This window comes from Miscanthus floridulus, unplaced genomic scaffold (assembly GCF_019320115.1).
Source record: "Miscanthus floridulus cultivar M001 unplaced genomic scaffold, ASM1932011v1 os_2772_2, whole genome shotgun sequence".
Lineage (NCBI taxonomy): Eukaryota > Viridiplantae > Streptophyta > Magnoliopsida > Poales > Poaceae > Miscanthus > Miscanthus floridulus.
This window is the reverse complement of record NW_027098503.1, coordinates 38,984-64,679: the sequence shown is the minus strand read 5'-3', so window position 1 is coordinate 64,679 and position 25,696 is coordinate 38,984. Positions and strand designations below refer to the sequence as shown.

General features: G+C 48.0%; 4 protein-coding genes across 5 annotated transcripts; all 4 read right to left on the bottom strand.

Moving 5' to 3' along the window:
- Nucleotides 1-7,877: 7,877 nt before the first annotated feature.
- Nucleotides 7,878-8,210, bottom strand: LOC136535408 (cytochrome P450 703A2-like). Its single transcript, XM_066527682.1, has one exon. It carries the CDS (start codon nucleotides 8,208-8,210, stop codon nucleotides 7,878-7,880), a length of 333 nt encoding a protein of 110 aa, XP_066383779.1.
- Nucleotides 8,211-8,364: 154 nt separating this feature from the next.
- Nucleotides 8,365-9,288, bottom strand: LOC136535407 (cytochrome P450 703A2-like). Its single transcript, XM_066527681.1, has one exon. It carries the CDS (start codon nucleotides 9,286-9,288, stop codon nucleotides 8,365-8,367), a length of 924 nt encoding a protein of 307 aa, XP_066383778.1.
- Nucleotides 9,289-10,115: 827 nt separating this feature from the next.
- LOC136535404 (pentatricopeptide repeat-containing protein At1g53600, mitochondrial-like) lies at nucleotides 10,116-12,799 on the bottom strand. Its single transcript, XM_066527678.1, has 2 exons — nucleotides 12,768-12,799; nucleotides 10,116-12,650 (listed from the first exon to the last, which is right to left on the bottom strand). Exon 2 carries the CDS (start codon nucleotides 12,510-12,512, stop codon nucleotides 10,473-10,475), a length of 2,040 nt encoding a protein of 679 aa, XP_066383775.1. The 5' UTR covers nucleotides 12,513-12,650; nucleotides 12,768-12,799; the 3' UTR covers nucleotides 10,116-10,472.
- Nucleotides 12,800-13,509: 710 nt separating this feature from the next.
- Nucleotides 13,510-19,538, bottom strand: LOC136535405 (hydroxyproline O-galactosyltransferase GALT2-like). Of its 2 annotated transcripts, XM_066527679.1 has the most exons (7): nucleotides 18,611-19,538; nucleotides 16,130-16,362; nucleotides 15,739-16,029; nucleotides 14,929-15,057; nucleotides 14,448-14,621; nucleotides 14,171-14,278; nucleotides 13,510-14,089 (listed from the first exon to the last, which is right to left on the bottom strand). In XM_066527679.1, exons 1-7 carry the CDS (start codon nucleotides 19,398-19,400, stop codon nucleotides 13,883-13,885), a joined length of 1,932 nt encoding a protein of 643 aa, XP_066383776.1. In that variant the 5' UTR covers nucleotides 19,401-19,538; the 3' UTR covers nucleotides 13,510-13,882. The 2 variants fall into 2 exon arrangements, with proteins under 2 accessions (XP_066383776.1, XP_066383777.1); XM_066527680.1 differs by lacking the exon at nucleotides 14,448-14,621.
- Between the last annotated feature and the right edge of the window lie 6,158 nt (nucleotides 19,539-25,696).

Below are 25,696 nucleotides of genomic sequence, written 5' to 3'. Positions count from 1 at the left end.
TAAGTAATGAGGAAGCTCCTACACATGCTAGTAAGCCAAAGTACAAAGCTAACTAAGCTCACTAGCAATGCTAAATAACAAAGCAACCAATGCCTAATTAGAGAGCGCAAATACTTAGCTACACAAACTAAGCAATATGACTAACAAGGTTACTAAAACCAAATTAGCCACGCACGGGAGCTACTTCTATGCTACACAAGCTAGAAGGTAACTAGTAAGCTACACAAGCTATCTAATTACAAGAGCAACTACACAAGCTTAATATGTATAAAAGTAATTGCAAGCTTGTGTAATGGGGATGCAAACCAACGGGAAGAACAAGGTTGACACGATGATTTTTCTCCCGAAGTTCACGTGTTTGCCAACACGCTAGTCCCCGTTGTGTCGACCGCTCACTAGGTGGTTCGGCGGCTAATTAGCATCACTCGCTAAGCCCGCACATCGGGCGCCGCAAGAACCTACCCCTTGAGCGAGGGTAGCTCAATGACACGCTTTACTAAAGTTGCTCTTTGCGACTCCCGCGGGGCGAGCACAAGTGCCCCTCACAAGCACTTCTCCGGAGCACCGCACAAGCTTCTTGCGGGCTTCCACGGAGACCACCACCAAGCCATCTAGGAGGTGGCAACCTACAAGAGTAACAAGCACCACCGGCTTGCAACTCGATCACCTAGTGCCACTCGATGCAACCTCACGATGCAATCGCACAAGAATCGCTCACTCACACAATCGAATTATCACTATCAAGTATGTGTGAGATGGAGGGCTCCTAAGCACTCTCAAGCATGGACACAAAGTCCCCCAACGTGCTCAGCCCCCAGCCATGGCCGAAGGCCACTTCTATTTATAGCCCCAAGGGCTAAACTAGCCGTTACCCCTTCACTAGGCAAAAATCGGGCCGACCGGACGCTCCGGTCGTGTTGACCGGACGCTGGACCTCAGCGTCCGGTCGCCCGCAGACGGCCACGTGTCCCGATTCCAACGGTCACTTGACCTGACCGGACGCAGCAGCTTCAACTGACCGGACGCTGGAACCCAGCGTCCGGTCGTTTCCAGTAAGGTACCCGAGGCATATTTCTTTGACCGGACGTGTCCGGTCGCACGTGATCGGACGCAGCCCAGCGTCCGGTCACACTCCAGCTTCTGCGTCACCGTACGTCAGCCTGACCGGACGCACCCTGCCAGCATCCGGTGCTTTCAGACCCAGCGTCCGGTCAGTTGACCGACGCCAGCGTCTTTGCGATCAACTCATTTTCACTTCTAACTTCTTTACCCTTGCTCCAATGTGCCAACCATAAGAACTTGCATCCGGCGCAATAGAAAATAGACATTCCATTTTCCCAAAAGCGCCGAATGTGTGTAACACCACCTCCTTTGTAAATGTGCCAACACCACCTCCTTTGTAAATGTGCCAACACCACCAAGTGTACACCACCATGTGTATGTGTGTTAGCATTTTCACAATCATTTCCTAAAGGATGTTAGCCACTCAACTTGTCACGCCACTCGATCCTAGCGACAATGCAAAGTTAGATCACTCGAGTGGCACTAGATGACCGATATGCAAACAAGTTTGCTCCTCTTGATAGTACGGCCATCTATCCTAAACCCGGTCATAAACTTCTCTATACACCTATGACCGGTGAAATGAAATGCCCTAGGTTATACCTTTGCCTTGCGCATTCCATTCCATCTCCTTTAATGTCGATGCAACACATGCACCAACACGATCAACAATGATATGATCCACTTCATATCATCATGTGATTATATTGGTTCATCGATCTTGACTTCACTTGCTCTTCACCGTTGCATCGTCCATTGGCGCCAAGTCTTGCTCAAGCTTCACCGTCACGCGGTCCATCACTCCAAAGCCTTTGACTTGCCCTTCATGCTTACAACCGGTCCATCAAGCCAAGTCTTGTCTTGATCTTCTCCACCTTGATCACATGACTCAATGTCATGTCTCATGTGCATTTAAGCTCCTTCATCATCACATGTGTGAGCTTTGCAACATCTCCAAGCCATTTTCACCTTCATGGCATATGTTGCTCATACACATGTACCTATGGACTAATCACCTGTGTATCTCACATAAACACAATTAGTCCACCTAAGTTGTCACTCAATTACCAAAACCAAACAAGGACCTTTCAGCGGGGACCAGTCGAAGCAGTGGAAGAGCCTGGCGAGCGCCATGCATTAGCACCAGCGCCACGCCGAGCGGCGCGCCAGGGCACTTGCGCTTCCCGGTGCTGAACGGCAGGATCTTGAAGTCCAGCAGGTGGCTGATCTCCACCCATCCGCCCTCCTCGGCCGACAGGTGCCGCTCCGGCCGGAACTCGTCGACGTTGTCCCTGTTGGCCCACAGGATCACTGGCTTAGGTGAGTGAACCACTCACCAGTCTTGCCGAGCACCCGCTAGTGTTGCCGAGCACCCACTAGCCATGCCGACCACGAACAAGCATTGTCTGTCCCCACACACTATGGCTAGAGCTAGAAGAAGAAGGGAGAACAAAGCATGCATACACAATACAAGACACCAACGTTGGTCGAAGCACTGTCTGTGAGATGGCAAATCTTAACTCTCTTTACTGAGTTATCGTGGTAGTCTATTTATACAACTCTATCCATCTAGTCCTAGTACAGCTGCCATGCTGCAACAGTGACTAGATAATATACAGGGCTGACTCTGCGTCGCCTCTGCATGTGCCTACAGTGCTGCAGATGAGTCGTGCGGCGCCTGCACCTGCAGCGGCTACAGTATCACAGCAGGGGGCCTTTCGGCGCCGCCTTCCCTCGCTGTGTTCACATAAGGTAGCAGTAGATTATCTAACAATCTTCCCCTAATCCTCTGCTAACCCTTGTACCCCCTCCATGCCGATCATCTCCTTCAGCTCCATGAATCGAAGACGTCCGAGTGGCTTGGTGAGGACGTCCATGAGTTGCCGACCAGTTTTGACAAACTCGATGACGATCTGCCCTCCATCGACAGTCCATGAGGAAGTGGAACTTTATGTCGATGTGTTTACTCCGGTCGTGCAGAACTGGATTCTTCGCGAGGGAGATGGCGGGTTGGTTGTCCACCATCGGTGCTGATGGGTGAGCTTTCACGTCGGTCAGCTCGCCCAGCAGCTGGCGTAGCCACACAACTTGGCACACCGTTGTGGCCGTCGTACGTACTCTGCCTCGTACATAGATAGCGCCACCACCTTCTGTTTTAGCGACAACCATGAAATTGGGGCCGACCTGAGGAAGACGAGCACGCCAGAGGTGCTCCGTCGTCCGTCGATGTCCCCCGCCATGTCTGCATCACTGAACATAGTGAGTTGTAGCCTACTCCCGCCGGTCTTTGGGAAGATGATCCCATGATCTACCGTCCCCTTGACGTAACGCAGTAGCCGCTTCACCGCAGCCCAGTGATCCTCTCTGGGATCCTCCATGAAGCGACTGTCGTAGCCCACGACGAACGCAATGTCTGGCCTTATGTGGACTAGGTAGCGCAAACTGCCGACGATGCTCCGGTAGAGTGTCGCATCCACCTTCGCTGTGGTGCTGGCCTTCGTCAGCTTCAGCCGCTCCTCCATCGGAGTCATGCATGGCTTGCACTTAGCCATGCTGCTCCGCTCCAACAGCTTTGAGGCATACGCGCTCTGAAAGAGCATGAGTTCCTCCTTCCCCTGTCTCACCTCGATGCCGAGGTAGTAGGAGAGTGCGTCGAGATCGCTCATTCGAAAACGAGCCGCCATCTCGCGCTTGAAACTATTGATGTCCTCCGTGCGCACACCGGTGATGATTAAGTCATCCACATACATGCCGACGACGAGCTCCTCCTTCCCCCGTCGCCGCGTGTAGAGCGCGTGCTCGGTTGCGCACCTCTGAGACCCAAGCTCGCCTAGCATGGTGTCAAGCTTAGCGTTCCATGCTCGGGGGGCCTACCGTAGCTTGTAGAGCGTCTTGCGCAGTCGGAGCACCCTGTGCTCCTCTCCCTTGACGGCAAAACCTGAAGGTTGCCTGACAAAGACCGTCTCCGCCAGCTCGCCGTTGAGGAAGGCCGATTAAACGTCCAAGTGATGGACGCGCCAGTCCTTTGCTGCTGCCAAAGCAAGTAGCAAACAGACCGACTCCATGCACGCTACTGGCACAAAGACCTCCTCAAAGTTTATGCCCTCGCGCTGAACAAAGCCTCGGGCGATGAGGCGCGCCTTGTGCTTGACAATGGCGCCGAGCTCGTCCTGTTTGACCTTGTACACCCACTTCAGACTGATCGGACGACATCCTAGAGGTGGATCGACGAGCTACCATGTCTCGTTTTCCTCGATCGCCTTCATCTCCTCCAGCATCACCCGTCACTAGTTTCTGTCCCGCTCGGCCAGCGCGAACGTGGGTGGTTCCTCTACACCGACGAGCAGCAGCTCTATGTCATTGAGCAGTCGACCAGCCAGTCCTGAGGGTCCTGTGCCACCGACGATGTCGTCCAGCCTGTGGAACCGCACCTCCTCGCCTTCGTGGAAGGCATCTGTGAACTCAGTGATGTCACTTGGAGGTGAGGCGAACTCGATCGGCATCGATGGAGTTCCCTATTTCGCTGGAGTGCTCGGCATAGCACCTTGAGTGCTCGGCACTACTTCTAGACAGCTCGTTGTAACTCCTATAGTGTCCGGCTACACTGTAGGAGTGCCCAGCCTCAGTCTTAGAGTGGTTGGCACCACTGTAAGACGTCTTGACTCTGCCATGGGAGTGCTCGGCACCCGTCCTGGAGTGGTCGCCACCACTGTAGAACCTCCCGGCACCACTCCTGGCGTGCTCGGCATCCCTCCAGGAGTGCTCGGCACTCCTCCCTGAGTGCTCGGCATCCCTCTCGAAGTGCTCGGCACTGCCCCAGGAGTGCTCGGCTCTACCGCTAGAGTGCTTAGCACTCCTCCTAGAGTACTCCGCACCTCTTCCCCAGCGTCTCCACCACCGTGGATGACCAGGTGCTCGACGATGAAGGTGTTGGTGAAGCCGCCAGCTTTCCCGTGCTCGAACTGCTCCAGTCCCAAGCCGCCGCCTCGTTGAACACAACGTCGCGCGAGACAAGCACCTTGTCTCCGTGTGGGTCATAGAGCCGATACGCCTTGGTACCCTCCACGTAGCCTAGGAACACCATCGGTGTGCTCCTGTCCTCCAGCTTGGTGAGGTTCAGCTTTGTCTTCCTAACGTGGCCGATGCAGCCGAATGTCCGAAGGAAGGACACGCTCGGCTTGCGCCCATACCAAGCTTCGACCGACGTCTTGCTCGTCAGGGCCTTGGTCGGAGCATGGTTGAGGATGAACACCACCGTGGTCACCCCCCCCCCCAGAACCTTGTCGGCATGCCTTTGGCCTTCATCATGGATTGGGCCATGCCGACCATCGTCTGCTTCCGTCACTCTACCATGCCATTCTATTGTGGCGAGTACGGCACGGTGTGGTGTCGCTCCACACCCCGATCCACGCAGTACGTAGCGAACTCCATCGAAGTGAATTCACCGCTGCGATCAGTCCTCAGCACGCGGAGCTTCTTGCCGCTCTCGGCCTCCGCGTGCATCTTGAACTTCTTGATCGCCACCACCGCTTTGTCCTTGCTCATCAGGAGTTGCAGCCACATATAGCGACTGCAATCATCCATGAGTAGGAGGAAGTATCGCCGACCACCGTTTGTAGCAGGCGTGATCGGCCCACAGAGGTCTCCGTGGATGAGCTAAAGAGCGTCCTTCACGCGATACTTGGCCGCCTTTGGGAAAGGTAGCCTCCTCTGCTTCCCGATCAGGTAGCTATCACACAGCTCGCCTCCGTGCTTGATGTGGGGTAGCCCTCGGACCATCTTTTCCAGCCGACCAAGCGCGTCGAAGCTGAGATGTCCAAACCAGGCATGCCACATCCACGGTTCCTCGGAGTGCCTTGCCGCCAGGCACACTGGCTGCTCTACCTTCAGGTCGAGCAGGTACAACCGGTTCAGAGACCTCTTCACCTTGGCAAGAAGTCGCTGCTCCCAGTCCCTGATCCTAAGGACTCTATCCTTGATCAGTACCTCGCTACCGTGCTCATCCAGCTGACCAATGCTGATGATGCTGGAACGCAGCTGCGGGATGTAGTATACGTCCGTTAGCGCGCGGTGCTCCCCGTTCTGGCACATGAAGATGATGGTGTCGCGCCCTTAGATAGCCACCCTTGAGCCGTCACCAAACTTCACCGTACTAGTAACATCGTCGTCGAGCTCGAAGAAGGATGCCTTGGAGCCCGTCATGTGGTTGCTGGCACCAGAGTCCAGATACCACCACTGCTCCTAGTCGGCGCCCACACGTCCGAGGTGGACTTGGGCGCGTGGTTCGTCGAGGTTGACGATCTTTAGGGCCTTCCCAGCTCCTTCCACCGTTGTCGCCTCTTCCCTCTCCTTGGCCTCAACGTCTTGCAGTGCACAGAACATCACCATCAGGATAGTGGCCCCATCCTCATCATCGTCTTGCGCCAGGTGAGCCTGAGCCTTCTTCTCCTGCTTATGATTTGGGCACTCTCGTGCCCAATGGCCCATCTTCCCGCAACGCCGACAGGCGTTGGGGTCGACCTGCTTCTTCTTCTTCGAAGAAACCCTGCCGGGGCGCTTGCCATCGCCACCACGGCTGGAGAAGGCTACCTTCCTAGAGTTTCTTCGAGCAGCCCACTCCTCTTCCGTCAGCAGGAGTTTCCCGCTGTCCTTCGTTGTTGTCGCCTGCTCTAGGCGCTCGTCCACCGTCCGCAGACGGCCTGTCACATCCTCAATGGTGAGGGTGGATAAGTCCAGCATCGTCTCTATGGAGAGAGCAATCTAGATGTACTTTGCCGGCACGGAGTAGAGGTACTTGAAGACCGCCTCCTCTTCGTCGATGGTGATGCCATGGCTCTTCAGCTTGCTGATGAGCGTCTACAGACGGAGGGAGAAGTCCTCCACCGTTTCACCATCCTAAAACTTGAGGTTGACATACTCCTGCTTCAGAAGCTGGGCCGTCACCTTCTTTGCGTGGTCAGAACCGACGCGTATCGCCGCAATAGCCTCCCACACCTCCTTAGCTGAGCTCTTTGCCCCCAATGGCTCCCTGTACTCCATCGGTACAGCATCGAGGATAGCCTCCAACGCTGACATGTCATCCTCCTCATTGTCGGTGCTCTTGTTAACAGCATTCTAGAGTCGTCGGGCTCTGAGCTTGACCTTCATGGTCACCGACCACTCTTCATAGTTGGTGAGTCAGCGTCGGCCAACTAGTGCCGCTAACCTCCTGCACCGTGCGAACAATGATCTCCGGTCGTGGCTGGGCAGCCACAGCAGTGCCACTACTGTCGCCCATCTCCGAACCGCCCGTCGTCGCCAGCGGTTAGTCTGGCGATGGTGCTTGTACGACTCTGATACCACTTGTTGGCCCACAGGATCACCGGTTCAGGTGAGTGAACCACTCACCAGTCTTGCCGAGCACCCGCTAGTGTTGCCGAGTACCCACTAGCCGTGCCGACCACAAACAAACGTTGTATGTCCCCACACACTATGTCTGGAGCTAGAAGAAAGGAGAACAGAGCATGCACACACAATACAAGACACCAGCGTTGGCCGAAGCCCTGTCTGTGAGATGATAAATCTGAACTCTCTTTACTGAGTTGCCGTGGTAGTATATTTATACAACTCTATCCATCTAGTCTCAGTACAGCTGCCTTGCTACAACAGTGACTAGACAACATACAGGGCTGACTCTGCGCCGGCCTCTGCATGTGCCTACAGTGCTGCAGGTGAGCCGTGCGGCGCCTGCACCTGCAACGGTTACAGTATCACAGCAGGGGGCCTTTCGGCGCCGTCTTCCCTTGCTGTGTTCACATAAGGTAGCAGTAGATTATCTAACAGTCCCACACACGCGGGTTCCGGCCCAGTGCGTGCGTGTTGATGAACACCCGCGTGCGCGCCGGGACGTGGTACCCCATGATCGTCGTCGGCTTCAGGGACTCGTGCGGGATCAGGAACGGCCCCGCCAGGTGCATCCGGAATGACTCGCGGACCACGCACCGGAGGTTGGGGAGGTGGGCCAGGTCCGACTCCACCACCATCCGGTCGCGCCCGATGACAGCGTCCAGCTCCTCCTGGACACACCGGAGCACGCACGGGTTCTTGATCACCTCCGCCATCACCCACTCGTTGGTCACCGATGAAGTGTCCGTAGCAGCAACAATCATGTCATGCGTTAGTTTCGTGATGATGAACAACATATATGTGAAAGTTTCAGTTTTATTTGATTAATTAATTAAAAGGAAAAAAACATTACTCATAACTAGCTTCAACAAATTGAATTAAATTTCAGGGTATGCAATATAGCAAGAGCATATATACCTACATCAACGCTTTGATCTCCATGTCGTCCATGTGCTCCTTCCCGTTCTCACCGGGCAAAGATAGCAGCACATCGACGAAGTCCATCTCTTCTTTGTCGTCGTCGTCATCAAGGGAGGAATGCCAAGTCTTCTTGGCCTCCCTAGCTCTCCTGTGTTCATCAATTATCTTCTGGTGGAAGTCGTCCACCTTCTTCTCGGCCCCCCTCATCTTCTTCTCGCACCCGTACGGGTCGACCCACCTCCAAGCTGGCAAGTAGTCCCCGAGATAGATCAGGCCCAGCAGGAAGAACAGCTCATGGGTGATGTGCATGAACTCCATTGCTTCGTCGGGGCCTGCCGACTGGATCCCAAGGTACTGCTTCCCCAGCAGCATCCTCGTGACGTTGTTCATCGAGAATGCGCCAAGAACCTCTCTGAGGTTCACGGGCTTCCAGGACTGAGATTTAGCCCATACAAACTGGCAAAGGTGCTCAGACTCCTGAGGTCGGTGAGCAGCAAACGACTCGAGCAGCTTGGTCGTCAGCAAGTGCTCCATACAAACCCTCCTCATCCTTTTCCAGTTGGGCCCCAGCGGAGCTAGAGCCACATCGCCACACCCATAGGCAAGATGGACAGCAGCCAGTGTCAGAGGCCGTGAAGCAAAGACCTCATCTTGCCGGATGAGTATTTCACGGATGACTTCTGGATCATCAGTGGTGATGGCATCGATGGTTCCTAGGCGAAGATAGACAAGAGGGCCATATTTGGTGCAAAATCGGGCAAAGTCTTTGTGGGGAAGCGGGCTCAACTGGAGAAGATTGCCAAAGATTGGCCATGTTGGAGGTCCAGGTGGAAGCCTTAGCCTCATGCTGTTCAGCCTTCTCCAGTACACTACAACAAAGATCCATGAGCATAAGAGGATGGAGAGAACAAATGGATCCATGGTTCAGAAACAGATGGCAGCTAAAGTTTAATTGCAAATGTCGGCCTATTTATGGGATGTCTCAAGCTTCCTGGTATAAGTACAAAGTAAATTGAGTGACTGAGGTTGAAGCAAATTGGTTACGTATTGGATTGGTCATGGTTCTTGTGTTGATGTATATGGTTAAGCATCTCAACTACCACCATGTATATAAAAACTGTCATGATCTTGACATGACTCGCACAATGTAGACTGTAGACCACTGGGAAAATGCCAAGGGAAAAAATAGAAGAGGACTAGAATAAAAGAAAGGTCACGAAACATGATTATTTATTCAAAGAGCAAGCTGAAGTTGTGTTCCCGTAATTAGTCTCTTCCCCACTAATCTGCAATTTGCTCAGCCAAAAAAAGAAAAACCTTGTTTAGCAAAGTCCTACTCCACCCTCTAAATCTATAACCAAGGTACAGATAATCCCTTTTTTATTCGTTTGAAAAATCCCTATTTTTGTTGAGAACACCCATAGACCTCCATGAATTACTTGGAAGCTTCTATTGCTAAAAGAAAAGCCTAATGATCACCCAATTCACCTTGGTATGGTTGTCTGATCGAAATGGATGAACCAGCATAAAGATTACCTCACTCAGTGACTCTTCTCTAACAATTGATGAGAATAGATCATGCACAAAATATTCTTGAAAGCGTGAGCAGCCAACGATTTTCTTGTTGTTCAATATAACAATAGCAGATGAATTATTTGCAGAAGTATCATCAACTCTCCAGTCTCTGAAAAACGTGCAATTAACATCAGGATTGTAATGAATCTGAACAGCATTATATGGCACCACATTCTACTATGGGGATAAGATTTACATCTGCCAAAACTACCTTAACAGGGATAAAAAAAAAATTCCTACTAATCAAATACATCAGTTGCAGTACTGAAAATTCTATCCTGAAAATAGTGATATAAGAGGCAAGACTAACCAAAATTTGACCCAGACCACCTGGCTCTGTATTCTTCAAATCACTAATCATCTTATCAGATATTCCTCATTCTCAGTTCTTAAGTATTAAAACTGATTCTGCACTAACATAAATCAACAAATTGACATCTAATCTTGGCACTAGAATTGTTTTTTTGTGAACCCAATATCCCTGTCTTATGACATGCCAGTTTTCTGTAGATGGAGGTGCTCATTCTGTGTTAGTTATTTTCTGTAGTCTTATCCTGTATGATGATGCTATACCCAGGAATCTTACTAGCCATGTTGGATAATTGTGCAACCTTTACCATCTCTTCATGTTCCTTCATCCCTGCTGAGGAGAACATGTTTGACAGGACTGTGTAAGCTGTTGCGTCGTAAGGATCTATCTCAAGAAGCCTCTGTGCTGCTAATTTTGCTAAATCAAGATTAGAATGGAGGCAACTAGAGCTAAGCAAAGCTGCCCATGCATCAGGATAATCTTTCTGGGGCATCGAATTAATCATTTCCAGTGCTTCATCAAGGAAGCCTGCACGACCTAAAAGATCAACCATGCATGTGTAGTGGTCAGGGTTTGGTTGAATACCATAGGCTGATCTCATGGATTCAAAGTAGTTATAACCTTGTTGAACCAAACCAGCTCGAGCACATGCAGTCAGTATTCCCAAGAATGTCACATGGTTAGGCCTTTGGCCATCATATTGCATTCTCTTAAAAAGTTTGAATGCATCTTCAGCCAAGCCATGTTGTGCAAATGCTGTAATCATAGAATTAGTGGCAATAAGGCTTGGATTGCTAATGCATGAGAAAACACGATGAGCCTCAGCCAACCTACCACATTTTGCATACATTGTCACCAAAGAAGCGTGGACAGCCGAGTCAAATATCCATCCCATGTTGACTGCATAAGCATGAGCTTGCAATCCCTGATTCAGCATAGCCAAGCTAGCCAAAGCACTCAGCAAACAACTAAAAGCAACAGTATTAGGTCTGCATCCTTCCTGTGACATCTGACAAAACCAGCGCACCGCACTCACATGGTTTCCATTTGCAACAAAACTAGAAATAACTGCAGCCCAGGCAATCTCGTCTTTTACAGGCATTTGCTCAAAGAGTTCAACAGACTCTCTCATCCAACCCCTATTACCAAACCCAACCACCATTGACGTCCAAGAAATAGCATCCCTCTCTGGCATCAACTTGAACAGCACATGAGCATCTTCAATCATGTTATTCTGAACATAACCAGTGATCAATGAGTTCCACGATACTATGTCTTTCTGCTTCATGAAAGCAAAAACCCTTCTAGCATCAGCCATCGAGCCAAATCGAGAATACATTATTATCAGTGAATCGTCCAAAAATATATCCTTTGCAAACCCCATTCTCATCATCAAGCTGTGAACCTGTATCCCTTCGTCGACAAGACTGGCCTGAGCACAACCATCTAGCACAACCGAGAGTGTAATCATATTAACCTGAACACCTTCCCTTCTCATGTCCAGGAACAGCAAGAGACCATCTCTGTACATCCCGCGTTTCACATATCCTCGGATCATCGAGGTCCACGACACGACATTCCTCTCTGGCATTGCCTCAAACAGCCTCCTGGCCTCGGACACAGTCCCATACTTGCATAGCCCATCAACCATAGCACTCCAAGAAATGACGTCCCTTTCCGCCATTGCATCGAACACCCTCAACGCCATGCCAAGCTCCCCGGCCCCGAGGTACCCGAAGATCATCGCGTTGGACCCCACGGGGTCCCTCCACCGCGGCGGCACCTCCCCGTACACCGCCTGTGCCTCCCGCAGCATGCCCGCCCTGGCGAGGCCCGTCATGATGGCGCCGTAGGACACGGCGTTCTTGGCGGGCGCCTTGCAGAAGAGCGCGTGCGCAGCCGCGGGCCGCCCCGCGCGGAGGTAGAGGGAGACCAGCGCGTTCCAGGAGGCGGCGTTGCGGCGGGGCATGTCGTCGAAGACGAGGCGCGCGGAGGCAAGGTCGCCGACGTCGGCGTAGGCGGTGAGGAGGGCCGTCCAGGAGATGACGTCGCGGCGGGGCATCCGGTCGAACAGCTGCTGGGCGTCCTGGATGCGGCCGCGGCGGCCGTAGGACGTGAGCAGCGCGTTGAGGTGGGCCCTGTTGGGGAAGGCCCGCACCGGCGGGGGCAGGCGATGCTCCTGGCATGGGAGACGGTACGGGACGCCCGCGCCGGCCAGGGCGGCCATGGCCAGAGCTCTTGGTAACCGCAGCGCGGCCATTGCCGCCAACCGCCGTTGCCAGGGGCTCGAGCGAGCACGGAGACGGTTTTGTCTGTCTGACGCTGACGAATGGCCCCGTCCACATTTCAATTTCTCCGTCCACGTCAATCAAAACTTTGCTTAATTGCTTTCCCATAACTATACGACATTCAGAAGATCAAATTATTCAAATCACTTGCATCACTGCTCGCCTATAAAGAGTTCGAAATCATCTTATATCGTGAGGCAGTTCATGAGTTAATCTCTCTCTCTCACCGTTTCAGTTATTCAAATCACTTGCATCACTGCTCGCCTATAAATAGTTCGAAATCATCTTATATCGTGAGGCAGTTCATGAGTTAATCTCTCTCTCTCTCACCGTTTCAGTGTTTCATCTGTCTGTTTCAATGTTTGAAAAATTGTAGTTTCAGAACTACTCACTCTGTTTCAAATTACAAGTCACTTTAACTTTTTGGGTTCATCCATTTTGCTATATATCTAGATATATTATTATATCTAGATGCACAATAAAATAAATGTGCCAAAAAAGTTAAAGTAAATTATAATTTGAAACAGAGCGAGTACCATTGACAGATTTTGTACATATATCAAAAATCAATATTATTAATTATACCAAATACTAATTGTAATTAGATTCAACATGAGATACATTTTTATAGTATATGAATTTAGAGCCATAAATTTTAGTAATATTCTCTATAAATTTAGCTAAGAAAGTTTGACTCAACCAAAACCCAGAATTACATCCTTTTTCAGATGAACAGTAGTATGTGAAACATTATTTCCCTTTTTTCCCAAGATCCTGTAAGAAACAAATTGTTTCATGTCACATTCCTGGAATATTTTCATCAAAAAATTTTGTATGCATAGCTGATTTCAACGAAAATTTTATTTTCCGATCCTGCCATAAGATTATAGAACTACAGTCAAGACAAAGTGATTGAAATAAAGCAATGCTGAAGATTTCAGCATCAGGAGACTGCAAAGAGCAGGGAACAGTTTGTCTAGTTATAACTTGTATATAAGGAAAGAACGAAGACGTACATCTGATCTGGACATTCTAGTCTGGCCTACTACATCAAAAAAATTGGATCAATTACAAGAACAAGGACGCCTACGCCACAGTTGGACCAATACAGATCGTGTAAAAACACTAACCATCTGGTTGGAGCTTCCTAAATCTTCAAGCTCCTATCTCACACCCATGCTTTTAGCTCATATTGAGCCGGCAATAGAGGAGCAACACCACCTACACTATCGATGTAGATCCAGTGATCGTGTCAAAAAGGAGAATACCAGCCAACCAAACTAAACCTGGCCGGGGTATGATGAAGAGAGGACAGCGTCCAGCAATCCTTTGCTTCGCTTAGCTATCTGTAGTTACAGCAACCAGCCTGACCACGGATCAACTTATCCCACAAGCACAGCATCTGCCTAGGTGACTGATAGTGGGCTGTGTAGTAGTTGAACACGCAACCATACTGGCAGAAGTTCCAGCTGTGGGAATATTGGACAGGCTTTGTTGCATTGAATTTCTCAACCCATAGACCCATACTTACATCTTCCATCTTAAACAGCTGCAAGACAGCCCGATTTGTACATCAGGAATTCAAGTTTATGTGAAAAGTAATATGGAGAAGGAACCAGCACAAACTCACTCTTAAACTCTGATTGGCATGCTGTGACACGATGAATTTTGCTATGTCACCAGAAATCACATAGCCTGGTCCATTTGCATATGGCGGGTAGATATCCTCAGGCCACTCCTGTGGTAATTTATTGACAGGAGTCAGGACAGACAATAAAGAAAATGTGGTATACTGGTATGTGATGGTGACACAAGATGGGCTGCAATTTACACAGATGAACATGGTTGGAACTGAGGGGCATATATTGCCAATGTTGGCAACACCTGCATTGTAATGAGGAGATTACCTCATCGGTAACTGCCCATTTTCCAGTTCTCAATGGTCTATGCAAGAGGTTAAGGTTCCCCATATAAAATGGTTTGCCGTCACTATGCAACTTTATGTGTCTCAGAACCACATCTACTCTCACAAATGTATCATCGTCGCATTTCATGATGTTTGCAGCAGTCAAGTTCTGGACCTGTAAGGTCATAAAGAGCAACAGTCAAGTTCATGATTAGTCGATACAGAGTGCTTATTATTGGCTGACATGTTTGTATGGCAACTAAAAGTTCTAGTGACTTTCATGATTGGCATAGTCCATTAGCCTATGTTAGCCTTATAGGGCTTAACTTCTCCTAGAAGTAACATGTGAAAACAGTCACAATTATTGAGCATAGATAGAAACAGATCACAAGCCATTGCAAGTTCGCTTTAGTTGACATTGACAAACACAAATGCAAGAAGTACAACACAAATTTGGCATTATAATGGCACAAGTGTCTTACCCCATACTCACAAATAGCAATTGTCTTAAGAACAACCAGCTCATAGCGATCTATAAATGGCAAAATGACAATGTCTCCGAAGTATTCTGCTTCTTTCTTCAGCATTACATTGACCTCTTTCCTGGAATTCTGCAAACACAATTTTATCATGATGAAGCAAATAGCATTTATCATTTCCTAAAGCACATTTATATTTTCTCTAAGAAAATGTAAGCCACTAATATTTCCAACCATCGTTGTTTGGAGTGCATAAATTTCATTGAAAAACTGAGAATTCAGCGCCAGATGATGATAGTCAGTTTGATATTTCACAAAGTACGATAAATGGTGAGGCAGTAAGGATGGAGGATGGTAACAGGTGAGTAGGCAAGTAGCTATACCACAGAATTTAAGTTTTAAGATGATTCATGATTGCATTTGAAATTTTGAAGCATGGTGATTAAAAGTGGGTGGATGGCAGACAGTCCAGAGTCTTTAACATTTATGCAATTTCTCAATTCTCACACCAAGCAGGTGCAGTCATACAGTTGATAATATGTACTTTCAACACTACATGCTATTGCATTTTACTAGGCATAGAATTAAATACAGATTGCAAGTTATACTGCATAGACCTGAAGATGCATTTTGATCTAGCACAAATCAGATCCAGAAATAACAGGGCTACCACACCGTCTTAAGGCATGACTAATCGTTAAGGGTATTTAGGTGTACACTTAAGCAATATCGACAACTTGAATTTGTGTTAGCATGTTAGGACTAAAATGTTTAGCTACAAATATTATTTATTTGGATGGATAATTTGCTTACCAGTGCAACAAAGAATCGAGCCACTGCTTCAGAAGACTTAATTTCTGGAGCCTGCATCCATGTTTTTCTCACAGACATGCGCTCAGCAAAATGATTTGATGCAGACAATATTCCAATGAAAAGGGAAACAGGACCTTTTGGTAGTGGCCGAGACCTCCACTTTTCTGACATCTCAAGGACTTGTTGAAGAGAAAAACTAGGATGCAACATAGGAAGAGCAGTGGCATAAACTGAATGTACATCTACATCACCCTTAACAAATAATCCCGTTGCATCTTCAAGAGTGAACCCCTGAAAATAATCACCTGGTACCCCTAAGTGTCTACTCTAGATATCATAACAAAAATAAATTTTAAAAGGAACAGCAGATAAACATGTCTTAAGAACATACTGGTCGATAAGGAAAAGATGTCGCATGTCGACCACCAACGTAAATGTGGAAACCTTCAACTCCAGCTTGGATAGTCAAAACAAATAGCCTCTCCTCTACAATTGGGAATGGCCATGTCATTGCAGGCTTCTTTGCACGCCCTATGAATCTTTTCAACCATGAAGTTGTCTTGGACTCCTTTGTGTCAACAATGTCATTGCGTATCCATTTCTCACATTTGGGGAATCCATCGACTGTTGGGGAAAAAATGAAATTGTAGGTTTTAGCCAAATATGCTAGTGTCACAATAAACGACAGAGAGGGAACACTTTTGTGTTTTTTTCTGGACAGAGGAAGGGGATGTTATAAGTGATAAAGGATCTGACAATTTGAAGTTTGTGGCTATTCGGTCTAAGTTTGACAGACAGTTATAACAGCAGACAGTTATCTAACAATTATGTAACAGGAACACGAGGTAAAAATGGCAAAGATGTGAACGTGCAGAGAATTGTTGATAGTTTGCTATCTACTCCTATGCATTGAAACCATCCGTACTAGCCATAAATGTTAATCTCAGTAGGAGGTAAATTCAGGAAAAGGGGCAACTGTGACAAAATTGTGGCTTAGGGCATGTACAATGGGTCCTTTCAGCCCGTCTCTTCGTTGCCGTTTTTGTAAAAACACCCCGTCCAAGCTTGGAGACGGACACTGTGTCATCTCGCGAGGCGACGAGGAAGGCTCGTGCTCCGAGGCTGAGAGGACGGCTCCAGCAGCGTTGTAGTGCCCGTCACCCCGACTCAACGATGCGAGGATCCCAAGCCCTCTCTCACGCGTGATTGTGGTCTGCGCGCGCGGGAGGAATCTATCGCGGCAAAATCCCGAGCGTGTGGCGATGACGGCGGCGGTGTGGGCCAAGAGCGGCAGGTGGTGGCGAGGAACAGGAAGGTTGTGCTGGGCGGGTACATCGAGCGCGCGCCCAGGGAGGAGGACATGGAGCTCGTCGACGGTAGCGCCGGCGCCGTCGAGTTGTGCGTCCCCGCGGGCGCCGGTGGCCCCGCGGTGCTGGTGAAGAACCTCTACCTCTTGTGCGACCCTTACATGCGTGCAAGCTGAAGCTGCAAGCTGCAAAGTGGAGGGGATGATTTGTGCGCTCATTTAGCAATTCCTTGATCTGTGAAGCCTATTGAAGGGTTTGGTGAGGGGAGGGTGGTCGACTTCCACACTCATCCAGGATTTAGTGCCGGTGACATTCAGTTCTACCTGTATGCTTATCTATCAGAACTGCATGGTGTCAACTACCTTGCTAGCTGCAATTTGATAATTGAAGGCCGACATTCAGTTAAGCATCAAGTTATCTGATTTCAGTTATGTTCCAATTCAGAAAAATAGCAGTTCTGAAGACTTGTATGAGCAAACTGAGATCATGAACTGCTATCTGTTCTCTTTTCTGTCCCTACATGGAGCGCGTCGGCGGCCGCGATGTCAAGCGTCGGCTAGGAAAAGTACATATGGTCCACAAATAATTTGGCAAGAACAGAGTGTGCATCGCCACCTATGGTCCTATCAAGTTTCAGCCATTGATCTTTTTAGTTACATGTCCTAGACGTCTGAGTTCAGATTTCAGAGTTCACATATAGCTGCCTAGTGTTCCTTTTGTTTCACTTAAAGTGTGATGGAGTGAGTGTTTCAGTTATCTGAATCTTTGTTGTGTGGTGGTCACATTTATCTGAATCTCTGCATTTACAAAATCAATAGCCTCAATGTAATGTTAGGGTAATTTGGACTTCCTATATGTATTGGTACTGAAACTAACTATGCCCTGTAGCATACTTAGTTTTGATGGTGGTGATATGTTCTGAAACTTTTGTCCAGTTAAGTTTCTGTTAAATTTCTGAAAACTGGATGGTGGTCATTTCAGTTAAGTTTCAGTGCTCATTTCAGCTAAGTTTCTGAGTGTGCTTGCTTCGGTTAATTGATGATCTGTCTCTGCGTGTGCTAATTTCACAAGAGAAAACGAATAGCCTGTTTATGCATGTTTGTTTATTCCCTTGCCGTTTTTTATAACAAACTGTTGTCTCCCATCAAAATGGCCACACAATGATATACAAATTGATATTCATGATTGATTTTGGCTACATGCAAAGCATTAAATTGCTTGTAGACGACCCTCCGTCTCTGGGTTGTACGACCAGTCTTTTTAATTGTCTCTATGTCAGATTCTACTCTCTTAGAGACGATACCCGGTCTCTGGTTCGTACATGCCCTTAAAATTCCGCGGAAGTACTACCAACTCTGTTAGTAAGAAGCAGTTGGCATAGTTGAACAGAAGTCATTGCAAACCATCTAGTACTATTTTTTACTTATTAAAACAGAAACATGATACTAGGTGTGCCTATCATATCATCCTAAAATGGGCTGGTGTTGCAAGTTAGTAGTTAGAACATCTAATAGAGTTGCCGAAGAAGAAGAATAAGAAGAATGAAACAAGAAGACGCAGAGGACCTTTGTCGTCATTGTCGTCAGATGGCGTGCCGTCACAGCGCTGCGCAGTGCCCCACTGCATCCTGTAGCAGGTGTTGTGCTCGAGGATCGGGTGCTGGCTCCAATCCCCCTTGAGCCTGGGGTTGAGGTGGAGTATCCTGGGCGGGTCCTCGCCGTCGACGGCGCGCAGGCCCTGGAGCTCGACCACGAACTGGGACACCATGACGGTGCCGTCCCCCTGCCGCATCCGCGCGAGCTGCGGCACGTACTCCCTGTGAGCAGCGCGCGGGGTGCCGACGACGGTGACGGACGACCCGGCCGCGAGGCCGCAGGGGAGGAAGACGACCCGGCCCCGCGCGCGCTGGGACACCGCGGAGGGGCACTTGGCGGCGTCGGAGGCGCGGGAGGTGGCGGCGGCCAGCAGCGCCCAGGGGTCCCCCGCGAAGGCGGCGGCCTCCTCCCAGGCGGTGAGGCCGAGCGCCCAGGCGTCGTCGGCCATGCGGTCGAGCGCGGAACGGTTGCGGGACGCGAGGTCCGGGAGGGACACGCGGTCGTAGCGGTGCCAGAAGGGGCGGACCGGGAACGGGGAGGCCGTGGAGGCGTCGGAGGAGGTGGAGGCGGCGGAGGAGGAGGAGACGGACCCGGGCGAGGGCAGGTGGTCGGAGGAGGACGGCGAGGAGAAGGCGGCGGGGTCCCCCGCGAGGTCGGCGGCGGCCAGGTCCAGCACGCGGCGGAACTTGAGGGAGACGAGGAGGAGGTAGGCCGCCGCCAGCGCCAGCACCAGGTGCGACGGCCGCACCCGCCGCGCCATTGCCCGCGGTGCCCCTCCCCTCTCGGCGCCCCTGCTCCGACGACGACGATGGCAGCGGCCGCGGCGGTTAGGGACTGGGGAAGGGGGAGCGAGGCGCGTGGGCCGGATCTAGCCCGGGCGCCTGGGGCTGGGCGGAGTGGGGGTCCCGGCCGGATCGGAGGGGGACGGGACGGTGGTGGAATGGAAATGGTGGTGGATGCGTGCGTGCGGGGTGGCCGTACGGCCGCGGGCACAGGGCATGAAATGGAGGGAGAGTGGGAGACGGACAAGCGGAGGGCGGGGGCGTCCAGGCGGCGTGCTGGCTGCTCCTGCTCGTCTCGTCCCGGACAAGCGGACGGCGATTGGCTCGCTCGGTCGGGTCAGACTGGTGGGTCCGACCTGGCCTCGGTGTCTCTGCTGGCTGCTGGGCCAGCCAAGGGCCAAGTGTATGGATGTTGCGCCACGTCGGATGGAGCGATGGCCCCGACGGAGCTGGCAAGGACACGGAGAGCGAAGGCTCGCTCTGCTCCGGATTCTCCCGCGGAGTGATTTCGTTGCATTCATACGAGAGCAGTACGGGGAGCAGACGAGAATTGATTATGTGCGGATCTCCGTCTAAATATGACAGAGAGCAGGGTTTTTTAACCTCCGAATTTATAGTATAAATGGAGAAATAATTCTCTCCTGATATCTACCTGAATCAGTTGTCATTCCGAGTGTTTACCTAATTAGAAGTGATTCTCTTCGAAAAAAATCAAGCTGGAGCTCTTCCAAACGGTCCCTAAAGTGCCAAATGAAGTGAAGCGGAGATTATCTAACCATCTTTTTTTAGGGAGGTTTTGATGATAGCAAGATTAGCTGGTTTTAGGGAGTGTTTGGTTTCTACAAGCCGCCTAAAATTCCTATCACATCGAATATTTAGACATATCCATGGAGTATTAAATATAGACTAATTACGAAACTAATTACATAACTTGCGACTAATTTACGAGACAAATCTTTTAAGCATAATTAGTCCATGATTTGACAACGTGTGCTACAGTAAACATATGCTAATGGCAGATTAATTAGGCTTAAAAATCGTCTCACAAATTAGCCTCAATTTATATAATTGGTTTTATAATTAATCTATATTTAATGCTCTTTATTAGTATCTAAACATTCGCCCCCTTAGTTTGGTGAATATGGAGAGCGTTAGTGATAACTAAATCCGAGGTGGAGTGATTTTTGTTTTTTGTCGTTTCATCTTCTGAATGTTTTGGGCAGGTGCGCTCCCTAAATCCTCTAACCGAATGTTTTTGTCTTTGCTAAATGCCAAGACTGGGGCTAAGCTCTATAACTCTAAAAAAAATCCTAAATGTGCCACTGGAAATTATAAATTCCCTCCATTTCTATCGATTATTTGAATCATATATATCATGTTTCCCTTATTATGGGAAAAATTACGTGCGGACCGTCCCTACGCAGACATTGTGTGGTCTGTGCTGATATGTGGGGCCATGAGATCATTTTAAACGTATCCATGGTGAATCACATGTCTCATGGGCCACGCGTCAGTCATACATCCCCACGGTGTTTCCGCACGGATGGCCCTCACGAATTGTTTTTCTTATTACGTGCCATTGATGGCTCAAAAGCATTTAGTTAGCTATTAGTTGAAAGCAGAAATGACAATTGTACCCTTGCCATCAACACAAGCATAACTCATAAAATAAATATGGTAACCCCTTCCATGCCATCAGCACTGGTGTAACTCATATAAATCGAATATTAGACAACTCCAATCTTGCATGCTTACATCATCTTGGTTTTTGGTACAAGGATTTCCACATATGCAAAATTAATCTGGTGATAATGGCATGCCAAATGTTTGTGAAAATGCCAAACCATTGAAACTTACAGACATACGGCATGTTCGTTGGTTGGTTTCTGGGCTGATAAGCACGGCTGGTGCTGGTTTGTTGTGAGAGAAAAACATTGTTGGCGGGCTGATAAGCCCTGCTGAAACCAACAAGCGAACATGTTGATATACAGATAATATGGACATTTTGTTGCCTTTTGGTACATGACGTCTTTATTTGTTCAAGGGTATGCTACCTATATATATTTGACATTGCTATATGTCAGTTCGTAAGTTTTTTCTAGAATGCGTAAAAGATTTGCGTATCATTGTATTAAGAAGAATAGTTTGAACTTACAAACAACGTGCATCTGTCGAGCACCGAAGAAGGTCAACCAAACAGTCGTAGCTGGACCATGCTAGCAAGAGGACTCACGTTTCGATATTACATAAATAAAAAATAACCAATACAGACTCAGTTCGCAAGTGAAAAATTATGTTGCTATCTATACTTTTAGTTTATTAGTAAGGTGGTTCATTGCTTCACACCGAAAGATTCAGAAATGTTTCTATTGGTGCGTGAATATGATTATTTATTTTCATCAAAAAAATATGATTATTTATGTCATTTATCATATGTCATCCTGATGGGAATTAATTACAATTTTGTTTCAACGGTAAATTCTTTTGCTAAGTTGTGTACATTTTAGTAGTAAAAAGTTTAATGATCCTTATTTCGTAAGATCTTTTTTTTTTTTTTTGAGGAAATATTTCATAAGATCTTTCCCTCACGATCCTTTTCGATATCCGTGGAATGCATCTCAAATCTGAGAGAATTTTGATCAACTCACCATATGATGAGCATGCTGCTGCATCGCACCTACACGTATAAATTCCTGTACAGATAGAGTTCTTATGCCAAGGTGTGCTCATGGCAAATCATCTCTTCGTTTATTTATCCATTACTCTGAAAGCTCTGCTGTTCTTTGCTTCTCTTCTATACAAAAGCACTCGAAGTGGATGAAGGGCCTCCATCTGACAATTTTACCTAGTAGTTAGTGTGCAACATGGCTACTTTTATGATAAGTTACTACTTACTAGCAGTGAATTGTGTATATGAATGTTGCTGAAAATAGGTCATTAACTAGATGTGTAGATAAGGAATAGCTTGTGCTACAAATGCTGTAAATAAAGTCATCTTTGCAATGCGGCCTACAAACAGTTAGTGCATGTTGCTTTTCTTCTGCAATCACGTGAGCTTTTTCATGCAAATATTCCAACAGACTACCTCACTCTTTCACCATTAGTTTGCTTCAGTTCCAACACGGTTTGAGTTTCTTTTTCATAACAGTTCGACCTGCAGTTTGTATCTCTTTGATACTGTTAGGACCAGATCCCCTTATTTTTCATACTTATAAGAAGAAAGATTGATGACCATACTACCGATAGGTTTGAAATACTTTGTTCTTTTACTCCTTGCAGTCAAGCAACAAAGGGATCAATTCTCAGTTTCTTTAGCACACTAACCATTGGGATATCAGATATTCATATGGTGATACAGTGATCTTTGGATCACCTCCACCAGAGAGGGCTTCACCTTTTGCAACAAGTGTTGGAATTAATTGGGGTCTTGTGGGCTTTATTTCTTTTGCTTGGTTGTATGTTTGAAGATTGGAAGGAATTAGGGGAGGTAACACACTTGTGTGGCAATTCCTTCTAAGTTTGCTATTGCAACCTGTGGCTATCGTTAAGTGGGCAGATCAGCCCTTGTGGACCCTTCATTTTTGCAGTAATTTTCTCTCCATTTTATGTTTCTTATAATAATACCTTTCATTGTATTGTATTGCAGGGTGCAACATTTTCAATAAGACTATCATATATCAAGCACATGTAGACATCAAAATCTATGATTTGTAAAAAAAAAAAAAAAAAAAAAAAAAAAAAAAAAAAAAAAAAACTCGGCCTACGGTGGGCAGACAGCCCCCGCAACTTTGTGCTTAAGGAAGAAGACCTTCTCACGCAGGCCGAGAAAACCCCCGAACACCGTGTCCCGTAGGTGAGTTAATATTTCAGGAAAGTTTATTGTGAGATATATAGTATCAATCAATAACCGACGCCTGTTTGGATTGGTAATTGCTTGTTTGGCATCCCATCGTTAGGGGACAAAATTCTATGAGCAAATTCCGTGCAGCACTGCTCGAATGTCGTCAATGTGTCTCTTATCGATGTTCCTTGGTCCTAATGCACATTGTGCAACCCATGCTCACTGAGCCAGCTTGATGTTTCCGCACCGCATAGCCCATGGATGCATCGACGACAGCCGAATGGTGTTGCGCGGGAGCAGCTCTGTGTATGATGTGTGCATAATTTTTTTTGAAACCCATTGTCAAGTTTTTTTTTTATTTTGGTCAATCACTTTATGCAATAGAAGCAAAACCGTTGTGTTTTCGGTTGAATAGAACTATCTGGAGGAGCGAATGTCTTAGAAAATGCTTTGACAGTCTGGCTGGTAGGGAGAGCACAAAGCATGCAAAAGAAACTCTAGTATAGGTTGAAATGCTTGGGCGTGGTGGCACGCGGTGTATGTATATGTTGGAGGCATATAAGTCGATCCGATTCATACCATTGTAGTAAGTTTGTAATAACTTGCAGAGCAGAACATGTTCAGTACCTGTACGTTTGGTTTACCAACTTCGGTCACTCTGAAAGAATGTAAACGCTCACACAGCATATACTTGCTTTATTTACTCTTTATTTATTTATTGTCATCTTGTACAACGCATCAAATTTTTTGCGAACCGCGAGGATTGTTTCAACGCATCAATACAGAGTAACATACCTTATGGGCATCTCATAATCTTCGGCATCCTCAGGATCCACTTCATCCTCAGCATCTTCGGGCTTGGTCTTGGGGGGCTCAGGCTCAGGCTCGGGCTTGAGCTTGGGCACCCCATATTGGGGCCCTTGCGGTGGGTACGGGAATGGGTACGGGTACGGGTATGGGCTCGGATATGCATATTGTTAGGATCAAATGTGTACCTTTGTGTAACCCGTAGATCCGGGGACGACCTCTTCCTTTAGGGTTCCTCTAGTCGCCCTGGGACAGTAGCGTCGTGACCTCGCAGACACCGGTGCTGAGGCAGCCCCGGCTCGGTGGCGAGGTACAGTGGTGGCGGCGGTAACGCTGCAGGGGTGACGGCGGAGACCCTGCAGGCGCGACGGTGAGGTTGGTGGGCACATCCTGTCGCTGGCAGCACCTCTTTTGGATCGGTTTAGGGTTTTCTGTATGTGGGTATGGCAGCTCCGTTGAACCTCGTTGTCTGAGCCTTGATCCCCACCTTCCTTTTATGTGTGATGTGCGACAGGAGCCCACCAACCGTATTAAGGTTAGGCTCCTCCGATCAGGGAGCAGAGACAAGGGCCCAATAGGCCGTTGGGCTTATTGGTGGAGATCAACTAACATTCCCCCCTTGATCTCATTCTATCTTTCACTTTCATATCATTTACTTTTGTTCATTCCATTACAGAATAGCGCATAGAGCATGTCTCATCGTCACGGTCCATTGCCGATAGACTTAACAGCTACAATACACTACTCTGTTCTGAAATAGATACTTATCTTTGGGCCTTCTTTTCTCTAGGAATTTTAGGCTTTCCCTTAAACCCATGTTAGCTACATGTTCTCTAAACACCATGTTCTTTGAACATGTTGGGTGGTAAGTCTTTTGCAAGTGGATCCGCGAGTATCTTTTCTGTACTTATATGCTCAAGACTTATGACTTGATCCCGGACTTTATCTATCATAACATAATACTCTATATCAATGTGTTTGGCAGCACCACTTGACTTATGTTATGAGCATACTGTACTGCCAGATTATAATCGTAGTATAACTTAAGTGGTCTATAGATATCGTCAACCACCTTCAAACCGGGTATGAACTTCTTTAGTCAGTTCACCTGCCCGTTGCCTCATAACACGCTACAAACTGTCATACATTGTGGACGATGTAGTGATAGTTTGCTTTACGCTTTTCCATAAAGTAGCTCCCCTTTGCAAGATGATAGAAAATCCACGTCTAGATATATATTCACTCTCGCATAATCAGAATCTGAATATCCCACTATGTGGAGTCAATCAGATCTTCTATACGTCATCATGAGGCCTTTCATTCCTTACAAATAACGCAAGACTTTCTTTATCAATTTCAGTATTCTATTCCAGAATTGCTCTAGAATCTGCCAAGTAAAAACCCCGTAACAAATGCCAAGTCAGGGCGCGTACATACTTGAGCATGTTGCAAGCTTCCGATAGCTGAAGCATATGGAACCACTTTCATTTGATTGAGCTCATATTGGTTCCTAGGGCATTGAAAATCCCCATATATGTCGCCCTTGACTATATGAGCAGGTGAGGGACTATATTTGTGCATACTGAATTTCTTTAAGATTCTTTCTATGTATGCCTTTTGTGATAG